This window comes from Stenella coeruleoalba (assembly GCF_951394435.1).
Source record: "Stenella coeruleoalba genome assembly, chromosome: 13".
NCBI lineage: Eukaryota > Metazoa > Chordata > Mammalia > Artiodactyla > Delphinidae > Stenella > Stenella coeruleoalba.
This window is the reverse complement of record NC_137159.1, coordinates 48,705,874-48,731,624: the sequence shown is the minus strand read 5'-3', so window position 1 is coordinate 48,731,624 and position 25,751 is coordinate 48,705,874. Positions and strand designations below refer to the sequence as shown.

At 37.2% G+C, this 25,751-nt stretch overlaps 1 protein-coding gene across 6 annotated transcripts in view; it reads right to left on the bottom strand.

The window, feature by feature from the left end:
- NRXN1 (neurexin 1) overlaps positions 1–25,751 on the bottom strand; it is a 961,338-nt gene that overhangs the window by 680,929 nt on the left and 254,658 nt on the right. For all 6 annotated transcript variants that reach the window (XM_079940440.1, XM_079940438.1, XM_079940441.1 and 3 more), the window contains 2 exons: positions 5,421–5,722; positions 2,073–2,234 (listed from right to left, as the gene is read on the bottom strand). In XM_079940440.1, coding sequence (XP_079796566.1) covers positions 2,073–2,234; positions 5,421–5,594 — 336 coding nt within the window. In that variant the 5' untranslated portion in view covers positions 5,595–5,722. The remainder of the gene's footprint in view (positions 1–2,072; positions 2,235–5,420; positions 5,723–25,751) is intronic.

Sequence of the window (25,751 nt, the reverse complement as noted above, 5' to 3'; positions counted from 1 at the left end):
ACCCAAAAGGGCTCTTTAGCTAGATTCCAGTTTCTGCTCGAGATCCTGGGATTCCCTTTCCTTTTTCCAGTCCACAGCAAGATTAACTTTCTGTAGATAAAGCAGGGCCTAGGGACTGACCATAGGTTGATCTGTTCACAGTGAAAATGAGGAAATGGTGTGGATGACTGGGGGTGTGATTCTGCCCCCACCCCAATTCCTATCACCAGAAACGGTTTCAGGCCATCATATTGTGAAATCTAACTATGTTTTCACCATGCTTCTCCCCAACCTGAAACATGTCCTCCACCCCCGGCTCATAATTATCCTTCAATACGCTCTCACATCCTGACTCTTCTGTGTATTTTCCTTGTCTACTAGATCTCCACTCATTCACTCTCTTTTGTACTCAAATGCGCATAACTGTACCACACAGAAATGTCTAGTTTACATTTCTAAAAGTTGTTTCTGTTTGTAACAGAACTGAGGGTTTACACAATCTCCTAACAAACATTCTGTTAGGACACTGTTTATTATGGTGGCTAAGAGCACACAAGTCTCTGAATTCAGACTGCCATGATCATGCTCTAGGCTTGCAGACTTCTTAGCCATGAGACCTTGCTCAAGAAACTTACCTCTCCAAACCTCAGTTTCCTTGTCTGAAAAGTGCAGATAATTACTTCATATATTGTGGAGATTCCTGCAAAGCTCTTAGTATTGCATTAGGCACAAAATAAGAGCTCAGAAAATGCCTACTGTTATAACAATGATCATAATTATTAGGATTTTATAATGCTCACAGAGCTTAGCACAGTCCTGGGTCATGTTATGTATCTGTAAAAAGTAAAAGTTATTCTCTGGGAGGCAATCAATCCCTTCCACCACAAAGCATAGTTAGATTCAGCCTTTCAGAACTGCATCTCCTTGTATTTGTTAAAACTACAGCGTTTTCGAATCCTTTTTAGGACTCTTCCATATACATTCACATACTGGGCAATGCAACATCCAGTATATTTACATAAATGAAAAACAGGTAAGGATAATTCAAGCATGGATTGTTTTTCACTGATGCTTACTTGAATTGAGTTTATATGATTACAATATTTTCTTTAAAATAAACCAAATCCAAAAAAGAAGGGATATATGTATAACTGATTCATTTTGCTGTACGGCAGAAACTGACACAACACTGTAAAGCAGCTATGCTCCAATAAATAAATAAACCAAAGTACATCACTGCTTACCAACACCACCTATGGCTAATCATTAATAAATTCAAAGTTATTAAATTTTAGAGGTCTGTACCATTAAACTACAGTCATATAATGCAAGAGGAACTTCTGGTTCTAGCAGCCAAGAGAAACTGGGTTGTGCCTGAATGAAAACAGGCAGCTGTTATGGAAAAATATTCATACAAGTTGAAATCCAAAGATCTTCCTGATCTTTTTCTTCCCATACCCCAACAAGTCCCGATCCCATCAAAAGTTACAACCAACAATGACAGCAGGGAATGAGGGATGAAATTCTTGGTATCTTTTAGCCTGATAGCTTCACTCAGGTAAGTATCAAGTGAGTTCATTGGATCACAAATGAAACATCTTTACTTCCTTCAGAACATATTTAAAACCTAGGAACAAAATTATTTCATCACATAGATTCATCTTGTTTTTGTTGCATTTGGTCTCTCATAGCCTATTTTTTTTCTTCTTCTTTCCTGTAATGGTCGAATAAGTCACTGCTGCATATATAACACCTAAGGCATTTAAGTAGAAATGAGCAAGGTGTTTGGCTTAACTCTAGACCCAGTATTTCTTTGTGTTTGATTTTCTTTTATAGCTAATATACAACTGCCCCCTGCAAATCATAATTGTGAATTACTTACAGACTGTAAAGAAGAGGAACTTAATTCCTTGATAATGTTCTATGAGTTGCCCCCATCCCCCCAATCCTATATAAACAACAGTGGAATATTGAATTTAAGGTTGTGCCCCCTGACACCACAAACTCTGGGTCTTCAGCAAAGGCGCTTTCAGTCTGGATCTGAAATGATGAGGTCATGAATTAGGAATGATTCCGGTGACGGTGATATTTACCTCTTTGAGACAGCCCATAAAGTTGTTACTGACTGGTGACCCGGGAAGGTCTGCTGTGCTGGGACTGCCTCCAACATAGAAAAAGTCATCAGACCCCAGCATGGTATAATCTTCTTGCGTGTAGCCCGTTGTGGTAAGAATCCCATCCACTGATATTGTCACCTAGATAACAAAGCACAGGGAAAGGACACGCTATACTCAGACCTAGATACTGTAATCCTGGGATATGCCTGTTTTGTGTTTTGTTTTGTTTTAGTTTTTCATTTTGCGTTTTGGTTTTTGTTTTTTTTTTCTGTTTGTTTGGTTTTTATTTTTAGACCTATGGCGGAACCCATTTTCATGTCTGTTAGAGGTTTATTCTCCGATTCTATGCAACTAGCCCTAAGAGATCTAAACTAGTTAGAGAGTTAACTGATTATTGAACAAGTGTCAGCATCATCCCTACGGCAACTCAAAAGTTATTTAGCAGACACAAAAATGGTGTTAGTAAAATGCTTCCTAGGTTAGTTTTGCTGGTAGTACATATTAGCAAAGTTTAGTCGTCTGTTATTAACTAATCACAACGTGCACCTTGTTAACAGAAAAGGCGCAAGCTCTTTCCAGCAACGTCACTGTTTGCACTATTGAGCAGCAGCTGTCCAGCATGCAAGTGCCTACGTCCATGCCAAAGGCGAGGGGAAACAAAACAACCAGTGGAAGCAGCACACGCTGATGTGCACATGCAGGAGGGACAGTACCGTTCAGAAAGGAAAGGAAAGAAAACGGGGAGAACCAAAGGAAAACACAACTGCTCTGTGATGACGGAAAGATGAGTGGGTGTGGCATCTCCAGCATTCCCAAATCAAGGGTGCATGCCATGCGTCATGAATGGTTCGAGACTGGCTGAGCTTGCGGTCACTCGGGCCAGCCACCATTTTGTCTTATCCCGTGTTAACCACAGCTGGATGCAAAACGTTCGAAACGTTAACGATGCCCCTACAGGTGAGTTGGAAAACAGAAGTTGACAGGAACAGGTAAAAAATAAGAAGGTCAACAACAGATGAAAAGAAGGAGGTCAAAGTAAGCAGAAGAGTACCAACCGCAGTTCCTCTTTTGTTAATGATGTCTACAGTTAAAAGAAAGAAAGAAAACACACGGCAAACCCAAAATAAGAAACAATTAGAATGATATCTACCGAACAATGTAGTTTGTTTACCATAGCGTGTCCAATGCCTGAGTGCTTTGTGGAGAAGGGGGGAGAAAGGAAATTAAAAACTGTGAACAGAATAACGATCGTTACTTAAAAAATATGATGGTCTCTACCATGTTAGTACATTTTTTGATTCAGGTAACGGTTAGTAGAATGAAACATTCCATGAATGACATGTTAGTTATTAAGCATGTTAGTAACATAGAAAAAGGGCAAAAAAATTTTACAAGAAAAAAGCAGACTAACAAATAGGCCTCCCACAGAGGTAATATTTTTCCTGCCAGTATTGTTCGTAACTTGCTATGAGACAGAAACAGACATATGGCAATGTTCCTTTGTCTCCCTGAGTACATCTGACAGACATTGAAAAAGTCTAAAAGGGATTCAAAGGCCTAAAGCTCATCAGCTGACCACTGACGCCTTTCGCCCATAAGTGATCCCTCCCCAACCCTGGCCCACCCCAGTCCCAGCAAATTCATAGGAATCGGTTGGCATTGCCCTACTACTCAATTTTACAGCATACAGGGACTTCTGCTCAACTCCAAAACTTCCTTCGGTCATATTGATGGACTTTAGGGTCACAGTTTACTGCAATGAAACAAAGCAAAGATCCTGACACAAAGAATGAGTAGAATGGATTTGTTTTTAATCTGTCCTGCCACACATGCACCCCGGCTGTATAACTGCAGTTTCCTTTGAGCTACCAATTCATAGTTTGGTTTGTAACCTGAGCAAAGGCAAATCTAGAAAGTAGGCTCCTCAAGCCCCACCCTTCCTTCTGTGCTTCTCTCAAATGAGCCTTCGGCCTCTTGGTGCGAATCTGAGAGAAAAATAAAAAGGGAAAACCAAAGAGACACACTTATAGGAAATCCGTGGTCTACAGCTACCCCGATGGTGGGCAACTATCCCCCAAGGCAGGTGTGAAGCATGCAGGGCCCCTCCCATGACACTAAGGCCTCTGAAAGGTCTTGGAGGGTCTCAAGAAATCCTTCATTTTTACTTTTCTGCCTCAGCTAGACTAAATCTGCACTCCTAAAATTCCTGTTTGCTTCTCTAGCTTGGAGAGTTAAGCGTTTCAGAAGTGGGAAAGAAAAGGTTAGACAGTTAACAGCTCAGAAAGAGAGGGCTGTTTTAGTAAAGGAAAACCAGAGACAATCCGGTCATTCTGCAACTGTTCAGAGAAACAACAAGTATGTTAAGGATATTAGTTTGAGATCAGCAGGTACTGCAGAAAAATTAGTCACTGTCAACACTTAACAGAATGGTACGTTGTAATATGATAAAATTTCAAATAATAATCAAAACTTATCATGTTCAGCATAAAAGGACAATCTATTCACTTTCATCTGTATATATATATATATATATATATATATATATATATATATATATATATATATATATACTGTAATAATATGTCTCAGTTAAAAGCATACAGTATATGGGGACCCATAGATTTACTGAAAAATTGATATTTTCCTAAAATGTAGACACTTGGAAGAATTTTTTTTAAATACAATCAAATAGAAATGGGCATCTAGAAGACGAACTGGCCTCTCCAGAGACATTTGGGATTTAACATAAGTGTCTGTGCTAAAAGTAAAAATACCTTCATAAACAGACTCTTCAGGAGATGTGGAAATCCCCAAAGTCATTTTTCCCCCTCAGGGACTCTTCTTGTCCTCATTTCAGAGTTTGGGGTGGGGAGGGAGTAGGGACTGATACATTCCCAAATCACAAACACACTGTTGTTGGATTTTTTTTTTTTAACGACAAAAAAGGAACTGTGATTTAATGACCCCAATGTGCATGCTTCCAAATGATCACCATGAAAACTATAATTTAAAATCAAATAAACAAAAAACTAAAAACACAACAGAATCACACACATCACAGGAAGGGCAGGTCGCAGGGATAACCTTGCAGCCCTCTGGGAAACTGTCATATGTCGCTGTGTCAAAATAGCCTTTAGGCCCCTGGAACTTTCTAGATATGCCCCTGCTCAAGTATGGCAGGAAGATTCATCTCAGAAGAAGAAAGAGCTAATTTGTAAGCCACTCTGAGGAGCCCTGTATCATGTTGTTAGGGTTTTCAAGTACCACACACACAGCTGTAGCGAGAAACAAAGCCAGTTACTCTCTTATCCACTGCGCTGTTACCTGACGCAGATTCCTGGTGACTTTCACATCATGCCAGGCATTATCATTAAACTTTCCATTCACGGGCTCCACTAGTGCTTCAAAGGCCCCTGATCCCAAATTAATGACCAGAGAGACAGCTCCATTTTTCAGGGCGAGATTGACATAATCAGCTGATTTCCCAGTGTGAAGCATCAGTCCATTCCTCTGAAGGGTTTTAAAGGACAGAGTTATTTCATCGCTGCTGCTTTGAATGGGGTTTTGAGACAAGTCGTAGCAGAAGTATTCAGATCCCTTGAAAGTGGCAATGTATTCTTCTTTTCCTAGAGGAAAACAGATACATACATGCGTAAGTAAAGAAACATACTATGTAAATTAGCAAATCTTCACAGAAACAATAACTAATCAGCCCCCAAATGAACTCTTTGTCTAGTTAACATTCACGACAAGAGCCCTGTCAAAGAGAGTTAAATAGTACTGTAGGTGGCAGTATATTTTTTTTTTTTTTTTTTTTTTGCTGTACGCGGGCCTCTCACTGTTGTGGCCTCTCCCGTTGCGGAGCACTGGCTCCGGACGCGCAGGCTCAGCGGCCATGGCTCACGGGCCCAGCCGCTCCGCGGCATGTGGGATCTTCCCGGACCGGGGCACGAACCCGTGGCCCCTGCATCGGCAGGCGGGCTCTCAACCACTGCGCCACCAGGGAAGCCCTGGCAGTATATTTTTAATAAACCTCAGCTCTTGGGCCATCGACTGCAATAGCTAAAGCTGACATTCGTGAAAATTCAATGCATTTTTAAGTATCACTGCAAGAGCTCTGATCAGAGAAAGTAGCTCTGTGATATCTTGAGGGCACGAGTCAGGTACCATAAATACATATTGGATGGTTCTACTCTGCTGGCAACAATGGATTCCAATGTGTTTACAACATTCTCTCCATCCAACTGAGGCGTTATTTTAATTTTCAGTGAGGCATTTATATTCAAAGATCTTCTCAGTGAAGAGCCAAATATTTCCACCACTGAGAAACCATGACAGATTATCTGATGAGGGGAAAGCAAAGAAAAAATAATAGAATTTGGTCTGGAAGTAAATAGATTTCCTATAGAGCAAGTGCATTTTTTCTCCCTGGGTGGAGGCGGCAGTGATAGAAGGCTTAATGGCATTAGTTGGATCGTTGGTTCATTCCCTGATCTCACCAGACAGATGGCAGGGCTGGCTTTTATGAGACTGGAAATCCAGGACATCCTCAGGGGAACAGCATGTAAATGAAGTCTCAACATTGTCTATATATCTCAGTCTTTACTACGTTTAGGAGTAACAACGTAGATCCCACAAAACGTTAGATCAAACAGAAAGGTGGCTATTTGGAAAGAGCAGTCTTTTCCCACTAATTAAACGAGTTTAACCAAAAAAAGAGTAGAAGCCAAAAGCTCCCTCAACTTTCTAGGCAATGATGGCGTTGTACCAAGAACAATGGGACAGTATGGTTCGGACTGAGCTTCCGATAAACTATAAACATAGAATTATAAGTGATACTAGAGAACCTTAACCTGCTGCCCTGGTAATACAGCATCTCTACTACGCTCACTGGAGGGTTCACATACTAACAGGGGTCTCACTCTTAACCTGGCAATAGGATTTTACCTCAGGAATATTGTCATTCAATAATCTAATAACTCATGCCTTTGCATCAGAGCTCAAATCAAGGTCTCAGCTCATCAAGGCCCAATGACCTGACTCTCTGGATACAGAAAGTACCATAAGCAGCTACAGGTAAACAAGGCATGGCACTGAGTAAGATCGTGAGCACCTAAGAACTTTCACAAGAGAGTGAATCCTTGAGGGAGAGTCACTGTCTACTAGTAAACTATTAGTGAAGACTAGTGGTCAGGCTCAACCCACCACATTCTGAGGCAGAGTCACCAAGCACAGCCCAATCCATACTAGAGGGTCCCTTCCATTCAAACACTCAAAATATTGGCTGAAATCCCCCCAACTGTTAAGCCCAGTGCTAGTCTTTAGGGATAATAGAGTGACCAAGACTGACCTAATCCTTGTCTCTGAATGTCTACAGTTTAGGTGTTTGTTTCCCTGGTCAGTTCAATACGGCAAGTGCCTTGATATTGGGAGCCAGCACAAGAAAATATTTCTGATATACTAGGAAAAAAAAAAGAAGCAGGCTAAACTATGAATTTAGATCCTAGCTGGCCACTTGTTAACTGTACTGGGGGCAATCATGCATCTTTTAAAATCTCAGTTTCTAAAAATGGTTAGTGATACCAGTCTTTCAGGATATAATGAGATAATGCTGTACAGGCATCTGGCAAAGTTGGTGGGCACTAGAAATGGTAGATGTCTTCCTCCTTGCCTGCCTAATGTAATAAATGTGATAAATGATCTAAAACAAATAGCATATGTCATACTTCACTGTGAAATCTAGAACACTCTCTTTAAGATCAGAAACAGAACACAGATGCCCACTATCAACATACTGTGCTTAAAGTCCTAGATAATGTAGGACGACAAGAGAAACACATAAGCATTATCAAGAGTATAAGTGAAAAAAAACACATCATATTAGCAAATATAATTGTATACACTGAAAGACCAAAATTATCTTAAAAAAAAACTGTTGGGTTGAAGATATTTCAGAAAGATCATAGGGTTATACGTACTAGGGAAAAATCAATATTTTAAACATATAAACAGATCTATAGATTCAATGAAATTCCAGTGAAAATCTCAATGATTTTTTTTAAATGAATACGAAAAGCTGATTCTACAAGTTCTATGAGAAAAACAAAGAGCCCAAAATAGCCAAGATACACCAGAGAAAGAAGATTAAGGAACTTTCCTGTAAAGATGAACAATTATTAGAAAATTATGATAATAAAGATAATGCATTAGGACAGACAAAAGGGGGAGAATAAAGATAATAATCAAACTAAAAATATTCTTAAGCATATATGAAAATGATTTATATCAAGTCAGGCATTGCAAATAAGTGAGCAAAGTATAGATTAGTCAATAAATGGTGCTGGGACAACTGGTTATCTACATGAATAAAGTGAAATTGGATCTTTACATCATTTTGTTTACAAAAAATGAATTCTCCATGGACTAAGGATATAAATTAGTAAGGTAAGTCTGTAAAACTTTTGTAAGACAAGAAATTACAATACTGAAGTATGGAAGGATTTATTAAATAGCCACAAAAATCACTAATAAAATATTGATAAATTCAACTGCATTAAAATTAAGAACACCTGGTTCATCAATAATACCATAAACAGAGTAAGAATCTAAATTAGGTTGGTAGAAAATATTTTCATACCATATTAATCTACAAAGGACTACAATACAGGATTCGCAAAGCATTCTGATAACTCGGTTTGAAAAACAAGATGAACAATGGGAAAATGGGCAAAATAAATGTATAGTAATTTCACAGAAAAACAGGTATATGCTGTATGAACAAATAAAAAGATGCTCAATTCTATGAGTCTTCAGGGAAAGGCAAAAATCAAATTATATTCAGAAACTATTTCATAGCCATGAAATTGACAAAAAGTGATATGAAAAGATAGAAAAACTCCAGGCTTTGTAAAAGCTATGGAAAAATAGTAATTCTTATCCAATGCTAATGAGAGTGCCGATGAGCTGAAGATCGACCGACCGCAATAAGCACTATTTGGCCTTATGCTAGCCCGTGGGAACGTCACATATTATAAAGGTGTCAGTCTTTAGAAAATTGTTACCGTAGTCAATAAAAATACAATTCCCAATTCCCTTCAATTCATTTCTCTCTTCTCACTGTTCTGATCATTTGATGATAGGGAGTCAAGTGAATTCTGGTTCATATCTGTATACATACATCAGATATACTGAGATTCACTTATCTGAAGAGGATATTTGCCAACTTTTCATCCCCAAGGAATACTCAGAACAGGTCTCTGAGCCAAAGGGAGTTTTAGAGACCCTCTTCTAGCCCATTCTTTACATTGTTAAGAAAATGATGCCCATGGAGTTTAAATGACTGTCAAATTCAGAAAGTGCACCAACCACAGAAGCAGGATTAGAATTCAGCCTCTGACTACCCTTAAATACTAAATAACAGAGTTTGGGGGCTTAAAGAGGTTTGATAAGTTAAAAGGCTGTAGCATTTTATCTAAGTGATTTCACATCATTCCAAATATGATTTATTCAAAATAAATCTTGACAAAGGATTTATTTGCCAGATAATGTGGCAGAGCCAAAGGAAGAAAATAGTAAATAGAGTTTGCAGTTCACTAGATGGAAAGCTGTGAAGTTATATGAGAATTGATGACATTTCACACCATCATATTCCTATTACTTAAAAATGGAAATGTATCACTCCTTTTATATTGTTTAACATCAAATTTAGATGATTTAAATGTGCATTAAATGCAACCACATAGTTTTGGAAAAAATCACGCTGTATAATATATCATTACCTCAAAAGGCCATAAATGAGACATGAATCTAAGCAGGGAAAATCTTTTTGCTATGTTCTTTTTCAAGAAAGAATATGTGTACTATGTGAGAATACATAAGTCATTCTACTTTCTTCAAGAGGACTACAATTCCTCCAATTATTTGTTACCATACAGTCTTTGTCATTGTTTTCTGCTATGTCATATGCAAATACCAAGCAGCATAGTGAAGAGTTATTTATGCTTTCCTGTTGAACACCTAAAGAATGGGTCTATGTCCATTTTAAAATGTAAGTCCCAAATATCTTGTGCATTTCTAGAATGTTCTAAAACAATAAACATCAAAAAGAAATTAGATTCACAGCAACATGTATATCAACAAATTCTTATATCCAGGATACATAAAGAACTTATACAAATCAATCAGGAAAAAAAACAAAACAAAAAAAAACTAGCCAAACCAACAGGAACAGACACTTTTATCCATGATAAAAAGATATCCATATGGAAAGATGTTCTTATTAGTATTCAGAGAAATGCAAACTAAACCACAATAAAATATCAATACATTCCACTACAATGAATAAAATGAAAAGGACAAAATGCACAAAGTGTGTTTAGTGAGGATGTGGAGCAACTAGAACTCTCATGTATTGCTGGTGAGAACTGCTTTTTGAAATTAGCAATATCTTTTAAAGCTAAACACCTGCCTACCTTATGACCCAGTAATCCCCACTTGTAAGGCTACATCCAACAAAATGGACAAAAAGATCATCAGAATAACATACTAGAATGTTTACAGCAGCACTCTGCATAATAATCTCAAACTGAACAGCACTGAAATGCCAATCAATAGTAGAATGGATAAATAAATCGGGGTACAGTTACACCGTGAAATATTAGACAACAATGAGAATATATAATCTACAACTATGTGCAAAAATATGGATAAATCTCAGAATAATAACACTGAGTAAAAAGAATTCCACACATAAAAGAGAACATACTTATGATTCCAGTTATATAAAATGTTTTAAACAAGCAAAAACTAATCTCTACTGTTGTAAGTCAAGGTAATGGCTACCTTTGGTAGATATGAAGCAGGGACTAGTTAGGAGGACTTTTTGGGTGCTAGCAATGTTCTGTTCTGGATCTGGTGTTGGTTATGGGTGTGATCAGAGTGCAAAAAATCATATAGCTGTACACTTATGATACGTACACTTCTTAGTATTTATATTATATTTCAAAAAATAATTTAAATACTAGTTTAAATAATCTATATGATTGAGAACAAAACAAGTTCACCTGATAAAGTCTTTTCTTCCTGATTCATAGGGTGATATGAGCAAGACATTACTCCCATTAATGTTACTTTTATTAGTAAAAATGAAAATAATAGCAACAATAATAATACCAGTTATGTAGCATTTAAAAACTTTTCAATGCATATTAATATCCCTTAATACCATTTGCTCTCCAGAGCGACCTCATAGGATTTAGAAAAAGTTTACAAGCTGCAATGGATATAATTATAATTGTTTGAAGGACCATATCCAAATGTGCTGATTAATGGATCATTGTCAAGATAAAGGGAGTCTCTGTTATTAATCATAGAAATGCTATGATAGAATTAGAGAAACAATTAAAAAATAAACTGCTCAAAAGCTTGGAGCATTTTTCTAATATTCTATATTAATTTGCTTTCCTATGCAATACAATTGGAGGAAGAGATCTAACAGAGTGCCATTGGAATTAGTCCTATTCAATTTTCAGCCCTCTAATAATTTAGATGAAAATACACAGTTCTTGCTCATCTAATTTCCTGAAGGAAATTTCAATGAAAAAATCCAAATTGTACAAATTCTTGTTATGCTGACTAGATAAGCTGATTCTGACAAAGTTAAATTTAATGGGAATAAACCTGAGTTCTATTCTCGGGTCTAAAACTACTCAACTGAACAAGTAAGAGTATATAGGAAACAAGATTTCCCTGGACACATCAGATAAAACAAACAAAGCCAAACCTTTAGAGGATTTAGAACATGAATCAACAGTGCGATAGAGACATTCAAAACAGCCCAGGTATGCACGGGTTACATTCATGAAAGTTCTTAGAGGAGGGATGGGACGGTCTTGTGCTTTAGTGCTAGGCAGCTCATGCCTGTTATCACACTCCTATTTAGACAAGCTGGAGTACGTCTGGATATATGCTAAGATGATAAAAGGCTTCTAGATTATATAAGGTAGTGTTAAAAACCCTCTAAAGAAAAAATTTAGGGGATACATGACAGTATCTTGAAACATCAGGAAGGATGTCCCCTAGAAGAGTAATTCCATTTTGTATGGAAACAGGGGTGTAAGTAGAATCAAAGCATGAAAGGTATGGGAAAACATATTCTCAATATAATGAAGACTTTCTAAGAGAGGTATCCATAGGTGGAACATTCAATTTGACAGAAAACAAATTACTCATCAAAAAAAGAACTTAAACATAACTGAAAAACATAACTGAAAAACATAATTGCATATGGCAGAAGGTTTTCAATCTTTGGATGGAAGAATGAAAAAACAGAAACTTTTCAACAGCAAGAATTACTGACTTCTACTTTAGAGAGAGGAATATTACACAGAGAAAGGTTAAATGGCTCCCCAAGTTCACACAGAAATTGATTCTCAGGATAATGCCCCTTCCCATTGCCTATGCTTGGGGTAGTCTCATTAATTTCACCCTACGTTTCCACAATTTTCAGCTTCACTGAACTTCTTTACTAAGTGAAGGATCTGCAAGGGAATGGCCCTAGTTCCTAAGGACAATGATGTCTATAGGCAGAGAGGAGTCCCACTATTCTCACTTACATGAAGAATGTCAGGCCATTTTCCTAAGCTAAGAACCTGACCTACATTATTGTTCTTGATTATCTTGCATTTCACAGACACAATCCCAAATCACACAGGCTTATAAGGTTTTACTACATCTTAAAATACATTCTAAGATTGTGTTCAACACAAACCAGAAACTGAAATCAACATGTGAAAAAAAACAAGTGAACAAAAACCAACGTTTGAGTAAGAGACTTGTTTCATTTGTTTTACTGCTCTAGAAGTCAAATACACAAGAATATTGTGCCGAAAATGTCCTTGACTAAACAAAAGTACACACTAGAAGTTTACATTATTAAATTAAATAACATGCCTGGCTTTCTCTGACTATAAAGGTAAAGCAAGTTTAGAAAAACAGGAAAAGAAAGTCTGCCTATTGAAAATCACATCAGGTTAAATTCTCAGTCCCTCAGTGTAACAGAAAACAGCATAGTTTTATTGGCCAAAACCCTCTGTAATTTAGAAATTAAAACAATCAATTGATCACTATAAGGAAAAACAGCATTATTTTAAAGGGAGAGTAGTTCACTCTTTCCTTGGATTTTCTACCTGATGCAATGCTGTAAATCATTCCAAAATTCCCAAATGCGATTCAACCTACGGAAATTCTGAGGCTAACTTCTATTGTTTGCAGCAAGAAATCAAGCTTCATAAAATATTCATTCTTCAAGCTTTTATTTCACTTTAGATACACCTCAAGGCAACCAGTCCAGAAATAAGGTGCCAAGAATCCATCAGATAACCCCCCCAAACAGGCACACTCTTAATGACAACATACGTGAGGTCATTAAATATGAAAGGTAAAGAAGACTCAGATATTATTTGGCACAATGCTCTAATTTATTAGATGAAGAGAGTGAGGCCTCAACAGATAAAACTGTGGTCATGTAAAAAATTGGAGTAGAATCAAAATATGTATAACTCTTGCCCTCTTTATTCCAACCTCATGTTCTTCCTTATTTCCTATGTATTGCCATGAAATGAGCCTCTAATTCATTACCAAAAACTAAATGCAGCTTAAACTTGAACATATTAAAAAAGAAAAATAGGACATAGCCCAACACTCTGGCCATTTTCCAATCCTACTGTGCAGCTGATTTGCATTTGTTTCAATAACTGCAGGTGCTGGGAACCAAACAGGCCAGTCCATGCCTAACTGGGCTGATGACCATTCAGTTCTGCACAGATGATATGACACACAGGGAAAGTCATAAACAAACATTCACCAGGTGTGCAATATCGCAGTTTCTGGGCCTGCCTCCAGCTCAACTCCCACAGCTGAATCTGTGACAAGTAGACTCTAGCATCTTTTAACCTGGAGGATACCAGTGACACAATCAAAGTAAAAACATAGCTTGGTGAATTTAGGCTTTGCAAAGAATCTCTATATGAACTTATGATTCCTTTGGGGTCAATTAATGTTTACCTAATAAATAAATTATATGTATGTATATATAGCAAATATACTATTATATATATAATTATAGGAAGACAATGATATTTATAGCAGATTTATAGATATCCTGTATTTATAAACAATCCTCATTTATACTAAGATCAGTATAAACTAAGAACACTTGGATTTTAGAGTACCACGCTTTGCACTAGGGGAAGAGAAGGGATGCTGGAAACCCATGGCATGTCTTTGAACTTAAGGCAAAGAATACTGAATCCAAAAGTCACACATGTAAAGCACCTAGCAGTCCTCAAACTGGAATTGAGAGGGAGATTAATAATTCATTCAGGCATCATCTTGGTCAAACTTTTCTATTTTATTCCATGTACATATAAGTCCATGCCACTCTCTCACTTCGTTCCAGCTTTCCATTACCCCTCCCTGTGTCCTCAAGTCCATTCTCTACGTCTGTGTCTTTTATTCCATGTACAACGGGAAGCCATTGGAGTACTGAAGCTGGAGAGTGACAAGTTCTGATTTACATTTTTAAAAGTTAAGTCTGGTTTCTGTGTGGAGTTTGGATTCTGGATATGCATGAAAGTGCTAGCAATGAGACTAACAGTTATAAAGTTATAGACCATAGGAATGAGGGCTATAGAGTCATATACACCTGGCCCTTCCATTTTATCGGGATGGAGTCAATGACAGGAAGAGAACAGGACAGTGGCCATGCTTATAGTCTCTTTCTGTTGGTTGTACCTACTTCTTTGGTTCACCCTCACTGACCTCTGATGCCTTCCAAATGGTAGATTCCTAAGTGCTCTGTAGGGCCTCCCCACTGCATTTTCCAAACATAATTTAAGGGGTGGGGTGGTGGAGATAGAGAGATTCATCTGGCTCAACCTGCTTCATCCTCTGGTTCCAGCACACTGCATCTGGCTACTGTGATCCCCTGGCCCAGCAGCCCAGCAAGTGGCCTTCTTGTGAGTGATACTGGCCAGATGGCTCAAGCCCCAGACTAAAGTGGAGTGTCTGCATGACCCATAGAATCTTAGGCCTCCTGGCTATACCAGACGTTGAGAGTATAGGTTATACTCCTTGGTCTCTGTCCACTGTACCGGTCCCCTTCTCTCCTCAGAAAGGCACGAGGCAGGTCAGCAAATTTGATGCAGACACTGTCATGTGTAAGGAATGAAGAATGCAGACGTTCCTCTTTTGCAGGCATACGCAGGCACTGCACACGCTTCTACAGTAGTCTGTTCTCCCGATAACCTTGGGTAAAGGAAGCACACTTCTCCTTGGACAATACATTTTCATGGGGTCTATGGCCTACTGACTCTTCTGCCCCACTCACCCATCTCCAGTGCTTAGGTAGATAAGGAAGGTGTGGGTAGGGAGGAATCAGGAGGGGTCAAAAGATCAGTTTTGCTGTCTCCTAGTAAGTGCTGAGGAAGATAACCGGCCCGTTTCTAGAGATTTTCTTTATAGTGGAGGTTACTTAAATTCTGTGTCAGGGGCCTTTAGTTAACAATTCTACGAGAAAATGTATCCTCAGCATGCTGCTGTGAACATAAAGAAATACCTGGCATGTGGTGGGCAATCAACTGTTGGTTATTATTATTGTTATTATTAAACTAACTACCATATTTTAAAGGACTGTCCAGCAGTTTTTAAAAATCAGCTTTTTACCTAATGATTTAATAACCAGAATATCATTATGCCCAGCACCCTAATTCTAGGAAATTTTTGGTTAATTCAGGTTCATGGAGTAAGAAAGAGATGGAGGTATTACAAATAGCATAAAGGAAGGAAAAATATGTCTCTTTATTGATGGTTTACCCTTTTGAAGAGGTTTATACCTTGATGACTTGCAAAATGATTTCACGAGGTTTTTGTGTTGTTTTTATTTTTCATTCTCTAAGGGAAAAAAGCATCGCACTAAGGATCAGGAGAGTTGAGTGCTGGTTTCCACTCAGCCACTTTTCAGCTCTCTGCCCTTGGCCACTCCAGCTAGCCTCACTGGGCCATATTTTCTTCCCTGGCAAAGTGACATAGCTGGACTAAGTGATCTCCAGTGTTTCTTTCAATTCTAAAATTTTATGGCCCTATAACATTCTTGATTCATTGAGCCACTGTTTCATTGATTCACTCAATAAACATTTACTGAGGCTCAACTCTGTGCCAAGCTCTACTGCTTTCCTGCTGTCAAAATCACACAACATGCTAAAGTGTCTTCAAAGGTTTCTGATGGCTGCTGCTTTTACAAGGAACTTTCCATAGCAACCTCTGTCTCCCTGAGCTTCTAGATCTACTTTACCTCTTATATTGTAAGGACTTCAAATTTAAGAAAAACAAAGCAACATGGAAGGTGTTCTGTTCACACTCTGTCAGAAATAAACTTTCTATTCTGATCACTTTTCTTCCTTAGTCCGGAAAAGAACACCTTCAACAGACTTTTTGGTCCAATATATGCTGGGGTGTTAAAAGAATGTAATGATTTTTTTTTCTCCCAAATTTAAGGTACTTTTCCATATAAATGAAATTCTTAGTATAATAAAACATTTGAAGAGAAAGCTGGTATTACTTACTATATGTTTATATGAATTAATTTGGGAGCATGTATATTTCTCTAATTAATGTATGAAAGGATAAATCAATAATGACTAGTGTTTTCCTATGGATAGAACCCTTGGTTTGGAATTAGGAACCCTGAGTTCAGTTCCCCCACTTAATGGTTGGTGCTACATGACCATGGGCAAGTAAATGTAGCTGAGTCTGAGCTTACTTCAGTACAATGGCTATAGTCATGCTGTCATGCCACACCTTCATATTTTTTAAAAATAAGGATCAGTAATATAATGATTATGGAATTATTATAATTATTATTAATTACATACTGATTCCTCCATAACCTCCCCACATCCCATCTGTCATGGCTGTATTGAAACCATCATAAATCAACATTGTCTAGCTCAGCATTTTTCAAACCAGGTTTCTCATCTGCTTTGAATACTATTTTCTCAAGCCTCCCAAGGATGGTACAAAACTAACACCTTTCTAGATACATAGGAGAGAAGTTAGTTATTCTGTACAATAGATTCCTTAGGATTTTATTCCCTTCCCAACACCAGCAGAGCTCCAGCCTAAGGCAAACACACAGAATTTATCAGAAAGAGTTTGGAAGTAGTTTACAGAATAGAAGGAATCACTGAACCATCAAGTCTTGGAAAGGATGGAACATGGGGAAGATCTAAGTTCCTCATAGTTTTGGTCTCCTATAGGGTTGTATCGCTCTCACTTGTATAACTCAACAACAGCGAACCCCAGACTCAAAGTAATTTCATTCAAGTCCTGAATTCCCCAGAGGGGATGAAATTTGATTAGCTCAGTTTGTGTTGGTCAGAAATATTTAGTCCCAGTTCAGACTTTTATGATTGGAGTAGGGGAAACCGGCAGGATTATAAAACAGGAGCATACGGGGGAATCACATAAGAGGACAGCCTACTCATTGATTAACACTTGACACTGTCAACAAGTCGGTATTGGGATCTAATATTAAAAGAGAACCCTTCCCAGCATGTAGAAATTATTACAATTTCCTTTTTAGAACAACTAAATATAAACTTATGTCTCAAGCTCCAATTGTTTTTAAAAAATGGACATTGTCTGATTTGTGGTTAACTTTCTTTTAACTGTGAAACTTTATCAGAAATCTCAGTGAATCACATAAATGTAAATTTTAGAACTGGAAAAAGGAGACCTTTAAAGGTTATGAGATTTTCTCTGGCGTCTATAGCTAGGCACAGGTGAAGCTGAGATGAGAAGCTGAGTCTCTAGACCAGTTGATCCCAAACAGGGCCGGTCATCAGAATCGCCTGGGAAAGAAACCTTTAAAAAATATTGTACAACACAGGGAATATAGCCAATATTCTGTAATAACTACAAATGCAATATAACCTTTAAAAATTGTTTATCACTATGTTGTACGCCTGAAACATATAATATTGTACATCAACTCCACCTCAATAAAAAAAGAAGAAATAAAAGCATATTTCTAGCACCCATTCCCTTAAGTCCTACTTTCTTAAGACTGGAGTAGTGCTCCTGATACTTTCTTAGTATTTTTTACTTCCCAGTTATTTCCAGCAACCAGTTAAGCTTGAAATTCAATGTTTCTTGTAAAATACTGGGCCTTCCCCCTTCCCTTACTCTCCATGCAAAGAACCCGCTTCCCAACAAACAGCACAAAATATACAATAAAACAGATGAAATATAAACAAAGCAATCAAAAAGCAGAGCACATTCTCACTTTCTAGTTTGGAAGTAATTTGATTGGTGAGAGAACATTCTGGCCAGACTGAATAATACCACCTCTTGAACAGTGACTGTAATTCACAATACATCAGTTCACTTCTCACACTGAGAATTCTCTGATCTCAAGGATAAGACATATTTCCACATTCACAAGCTATAAATGCTTTTTTTCCTTTTCTACCTGTTGTGAGTAAACCAAACACCCTATTGAAACAAGTCTGTTCTTTCTAAAGATCATTGGCCTTGACACTATATGGCAAGAACACGTGATATATTTTATATCCCATACTTGAAATAAGTTGCCTCGCCCTCCATTCCCCACACTACATGCCTTTCTCATGAACAATTCATAAAACCGTTAAGAGATCTTCTAATTCAAGGTCTTTTGAAAATTTCTTCCCAGTTACCCAGGATTCACATACTGTATATAGACTTTGTACTTGCAATGCACTCTTCTATTTTTTTATAGAAATAGGAATTGTTCTAAATTAACTTCATAAAAATAACGGTTCACCACTCAAATCTGAAAAACACTGATTTAATTCAGTCTTTTCGTTTTACAGATAAGAAAACTAAGGCCCGGGAAATTTAAGAGACTTGGCAAAAAACACTTAGCTTGTGAATACCTCAGACTAGAATTTGGATCTCTGACTGAATGCTATGCTCTTTCTACTACAGTCTGCTGCATTTCTAATGCTATTTTAGATAGGTTTGAATGGACACCTTCACAGTTTCAGAGGGAAGAAAATATTCATTTTGAAGAATATAGGACAGGCTAGCTTTTTCACCAAGATGTTCAATCCTAATTTAATCTCTTTCCCAGATACCTAGCTTTCATAACTCCTAGATGAAATATGCAAAATTATAGCTTTCATATCACTAGTTAATATTACTATTATTTTTCTCAGCTATTATCTCAAAGTGAAGTAATCATCTTGACTACCTTACCATATGTGCACTAATTATGTTAAGCTTCTCAACATCAAAATTTTAATTTTGCAGTTTATTTTGATTTATAGTATTATAATGAAAGCCTTTGGCTTAAATATTCAAATATTCCTACTTAAAAACAGACAATGCATTTTATTTTAAATTGATAATATTACCAATAATGTAGGAAAAAATCTGTATCACTTTATAATAAAAAATAAACAAATTGAATATATATAACTATGTTGACAAGAAGCTAATTACTGGATAATTAGGTATATCAGGCTGAGGTGATCTGATATTATATTTAATATTCATAGTAGTTCTCAACTTGGCATCACAATGAAATCACCTAAAGAGCCTTGGAAAATATTAATGCCTCAGTCCCTGCCCCGGGTATTGACATTGACACTTTCAGAAGTTTCCCAGGTGGTTCAAATGTGCCACGTGCCACGGTAGAGAATCAAGGGTTTAGAAAGATATGACCTACACGTTTAACGTGTAACAATTGTGCCTCTATAAATGTACCAATTTAGTTATAATAATGTGACAAAATGTTGCAGCTCTTTAAGCTATAATTTACACTTCAGACATGACCTGCCTGCGTATAGTATTGCTTTACATTTGCATATTGTTTGATTAATTAATAAGTAGTCATCATATTTTATCTCATAAAATGGGAACAAAGTGCATTTCCTCTCTCCCCTTTGATGTACGTTATTAGACTGACCTTTGAAAGCATCTGATTTTAAGTCACAGTTTTCTTTATAAGGGCCAATCTTTACGTAAAACCACATGCATAAATCTTCAACCCATTCAGATGCCTTTATACATTTCCTTCCTGAAGGAAAATCATCTAAGAAGCAAGCTAGAGTTGTATCTTGCTGCCAATTCAGGCAATCACATTTGCCCAAGCACAAAGAAACCCCCAATGAGCTGAATTCAATTGTTTTCAGTATTTTTTAATTAAAAATTTTAGCCAATCTCCAAAACTCTCATTATACAAAATATATAAGGTTTAAGTATTTCTGGAAAAATTCAATGCAAACATTCAAAGAAGGCAAACATTCTGTCTTGAACAGTGCTCTTTATTTGCTGGTCAGAATAAAACCTGAAGCTGATGAAAAGCTTATGAAAGCTAAATATCCCATCGTGGACGTTAAAAACAAGGATGTTCTACTCTAAGGAGAAAGTCATGGAAGAAAGAACTGGGATTAAAATAAAGAAAGACGCAACACAAGAGCTAGTCCTGAAATAGAAGAGCTGACACCCCTCCATCAGCAATTTCTCCTTGACAGGCCTGTCTTTCTTTAACAGGTTGATACCTCTGTATACCACACCACAGGCTGAAATTTTAAGTGCCTAAGCTCCTCTTCCTTCTTCTAATAAACAAATGCACAAAAAACTCTATTTTACTTCCCTTGCTGCTGTGCCATAATAAACAATGTCTCGGGATTTTTTTTTTTTTTTTTTTTTTTTTTTTTTTTTTTTTTTTTGGTTCACGGGCCTCTCACTGTTGTGGCCTCTCCCGTTGCGGAGCACAGGCTCCAGATGCGCAGGCTTAGCAGCCATGGCTCACGGGCCCAGCCGCTCCGCGGCATGTGGGATCTTCCCGGACCGGGGCACAAACCCGTGTCCCCTGCATCGGCAGGCGGACTCTCAACCACCGCGCCACCAGGGAAGCCCACAAAAGCCTTTTAATAAATTTCTGCTTGTGTTTTCTTTACATGTATTTCAATTTGAAGACAAAGAGTTTCTTCCCCACTTCCCTCATTTGCTGTTGCTTGTTTGACTAATTAAAAAGCACACTCTCTGAATGCTGAAAAGAGAAGATGGAAGAGTGCGCAGATGGGTCAAGATGGAATGTCCGTGGCCCTGGCAGGCCTTGCGATTTTTTCCACTAAAACAAATCCTTTATTCTTCTAGCTCAGATTCAAGGAAGGCAGAGAGGCAGCCCTTCGGCCTTTCCTACTTCAGGTCAAAGTCCTTTTTATACTTGGCATACAACCTAGATGCATCAGAATTCTGTACAAAATGGAAAGTTTTATGCTTCCAAATAAATCAAGTGCATTCTGTGGTCCCTGTGTCCTGTGGGCTGCCCTGGCAGATTTGCGGCATCTCTTAGGGCAAAGTGATTTGAAAGCTTTGAGGTTTTCTTGGCGACTGGGAAGAATAATTTGACTTCACTTGGAATAAGATCATATTCAGCAGAAAAGATCTGCTGTGCTCAAGGTCACGGACCTTGGCTCTGTGGATATTCAGTTATTCAGCAGAATAACCACTCCAAAGCCTTCAAAGCATTTTTGGATGCTGCTGCAGGTGTTGCCTGCAGAGACCTTCCTGACAGCCGCTGAGTTCCTGCATCTGTCTGTCCCCTTCTTAATGCTGTCTCTTCTGCTCTCTAAAAACCACATTCCCTCTTTATACATATATATGCATGTATATGTATGCAATCCCAAAGAGATGTTTCCATGAATCAAGATCCATATGTACATATATAAAGGACTAAGGAAAGTTTCCAGGGGGAAGAGATTTTTTTAATTGACGCATTTCAAAGCCTTAAGTCTTAAGCAGCATTTTAGAATGTACTTGCAAAATAAATCATGGAAGCCCCAAGGAATTCATTCATTGATTAAAGAAACATATTAAAGACCTACTATGTGTGAGGCACTATATTAATTACTTTGAGGGAAACAATATTGAATTAGACAGATATCTATCTTATAAGATGTTCAAAATGCAAAGAGCACACAAGGCATATAAGAGGTCAGGAAAATTTAAAAGAAGAGATTATTTCCAAAGTGTTGAGATACATTTCTTAAAGAAGGTAAAACTTGGATGACATCTTGAAGGATGACACATTTGAAATTTAGGGAATTTGGGGAACAGCACAACAGGTGAGGGGATGAAATGAGTGACCATTTTGAGGTGAGAAGTCAAACAATTAATGAAATTTGACTAGAACTAAGATGGCATGAAGAAGAAGAAAGGCAAATGATGTGAGAGAGTTTGGTTAAGCCTGAATTATAAAAGGCTTCGATAAAGGAAAGAAATATTCCTGACATTTTTATCAGGAATATGCAGCTGAGAATGAAACGTGAATTAGTGATTGGCACAGACTTAGGGACAAGAGTTGCACTTCACACTTTTGTCATGAATATTAAAGTTTTGAAAAATACAGTCTATCTAAAATCAAGGTAATGATTTCAATGCAAAAATAAGGAGAGCTTTGGAAAGCTATTCAGGTTTGGTTGGGGAGGAGGGAGGAGACAGATGGATGGTCCATCACTAGATATTTTTATTCTTATTTCCTATCAAACAGACAAGCATTTGTGAGGAAAAAGACTTCATGTAAGAAGGGTTTACTTTGCGCTATCTGCCAAGGAGGATATTGGTTTAATGATTCAAAGAAGTAAAGCAAAGTTATATTATATTTAATTGTAAGATATAACTAGTAAGTTGCATTAAACATGATTAAAGGATATTATGAAGAGACTTTAGATTCTTTAAAACTACTGTATTGAACATAGGAGAAATAATAGTCCAAGATATTCTTTAAATATCCTGTGTGAATGCCAACTTTTCTGGTAGAATAAATTTAAATGCAAATGAATACAATGCCTAAATACATTTTCTTTTGACTTTGTTCCCAGTGATGTGGTTAAGAGCCCAAACTACCACTCCATCACTTATTAGCTTTGTGATTGGGGGCAAGTTGTTTAACATTATAATTTTCTAATTTCTCCTATTTAAAATGTGGGTAAAAGTTATATTTACCCAGAGGTTAATGAATTGATGCTTATAAAATTATTAGCATAGTGTCTGGCTTCAAATGTCATTCAGTTTTCCTGGTACACAAGTTTTCTCTGTTTGCTCTTTAATCTTATAAAATCATTTCCATCAAAGTTTTACTTCATGGCAAGCTGCTTTTATTTCTTGATTAAGAAAACATATCCTATGCCCAAAATTATATAGATACTTTCCTCTCTTTTCTTCTAGTATTTCTGTAACATGCAATCCCATTATGGTTTTTTTATATGAATGATACATGGGTGGAACCTAATTTTACTTTATTTCCCAGATGTATAATCAGTTCTTTCAACACTGTCTATTAAATACTACATTCTTTCCTCACAGTTTTTAAAAACGCATTATCATACACTAAACTCCATAAATACCTGATCTATTTCTAGACACTATTTTTCTTTATACCTGTTTGTCTGTTTCTATGCCAGAACAAAACTGCTTTACTTATAGTCATTTCACAGTATCTTTTTTTTTTTTTTTTTTTTTTTTGCAGTATGTGGGCCTCTCACTGTTGTGGCCTCTCCCGTTGCGGAGCACAGGCTCCGGACGCACAGGCTCAGCGGCCATGGCTCACGGGCCCAGCCGCTCCGCGGCATGTGGGATCTTCCCGGACCGGGGCACGAACCCGTGTCCCCTGCATCGGCAGGCGGACTCTCAACCACTGCGCCACCAGGGAAGCCCCACAGTACCTTTTAATATTAAGTTGGTAAACTACCTAAATTATTATCTTTCTCAAAAAAAATTTAGCTGTTTATGTTTGCACATTAACTTCAGAACCAATTTGTCAATTCCCCAACCCCTCTCCCCAAATTGAGATTATGAGTTAAATTGCCCTAAATCTACCATTTAATTTAAAGCTTAACTCATCTGATCCAGGAACACACGGTTTGTTTTTCCGCTTATTTGGGCCCTATTCTGTATCCTTCAGGAAAGACTTATTATTTTTTTATGTAAGTCTTACACAAGGCCAGTATTTTGCAACATTTGGATAAGCTTTTAATAATCCTAAAATCTTCATGCAGGTAAAAACCCTAATGATTTAAACATCTACTTTAATTTGATGTACACAATGATTTGAGAGAAAATCCCATCAATATTTTTGCCTTGCCTCTTTAGCCTTCTATCCTGATTTTGCTAAGTAACTGAACTGGTAAGAAAGATATTTATTCTTTATATTACTCTTTCAGATATAAAAAAAATGATTTTTTTCACTAGGTTTATATATGTATGTTTACAGCTAGCAAGCCATACTATTTTAAAATTCTACCTTATGGAAAGGAATAACTCCTATAAATTCCATAAGAGACTATCAAAAGTGATAATGACAGCAACAACAATGGTTTAACCGGAAACAGACGAGCAGCCCCCGCATGGCTAATCCCCATGGCCCTACAGTCAGAAAGTAAGGACTAAACCATCCTGACAGATGGACATCAATTTTAGTCTCATAAACTTATGGGATGGAATAAAATTCTCTTCTACCAGCTCACTGGAGGACATTCTTTACTCTAAGTCCGATTCTTCATTTAGTCTATCCTCCAGGTTGAAGGAAAATAATTCTTTCATTATTACTCACCAATGACAACCCGGAGAGACATAAAATTACATTGAAAGTGCAAATAGTCACCTTCCTCTTACAATTTCACTACTGAGGTCCAGCACTTAACACATTAACTCAGAAAATGAAAGTGTTGCAATTTAATCCAATTCAGGATGCCGGAGAGCATCTACAGGTTTGCTAAATATAATTTTTTCTTTATAAAAGCATAGCTACATAAACTTCTTGATTTTGATATTGAAAATAACATGTCAAATACAGGTATATTCCAAATGTGACCCAAAATAAACATTCAAAGCTACATCCCAGAAAGCCGTGTTTTTCTATAAGCTACATAGAAAAGTGTCTCTAATTTTCATTTCTAAGAAAAAATAAATACAAGAATTATGAGGGGGCACCTTCAATTTTTACCCTACCTGCTGTGTGACATTTTACAAAGAACATGTATTAATTTTATAACTTTGAAATAATATATTTTATGAATTTGATGTGTTTTTAAATTTTCCTAAAAAGTTCTCTTCTAATTTACTGAATGGAAACTAATAAAATTTCAAAATATTAAAAAAAAAAATAACAAGGCACTTCCTCTGGAATTAATAGCACCTGCATCTTTTTCTTTACGGGACTTTATTTTTCTTTCTGTACAGCATTTATCACTACCTCAGTTATGAATTATTTATTTATTTATTTATTTATTTCCACATGTCCCATTAAAGTGTGAGCTCCACAAGAGCAGGAGACTTTGCTGCCGTTCTCATGATGGTTGTCTACCACCGGATCTCAGGGACTGGGACAGTGCCCAGAACCTAGGAGGCACTCAATAACCTTGTGTTGACTGAATTACTTATCATTACTTTATTTGCAATTTGCACATGAGCACAAGAACTAAAAACTAACCAAATAAGCTATTTTAAAATATAAATGGGGGCTTCCCTGGTGGCGCAGTGGTTGAGAGTCCGCCTGCCGATGCAGGGGACACAGGTTCGTGCCCCGGTCCGGGAAGATCCCACATG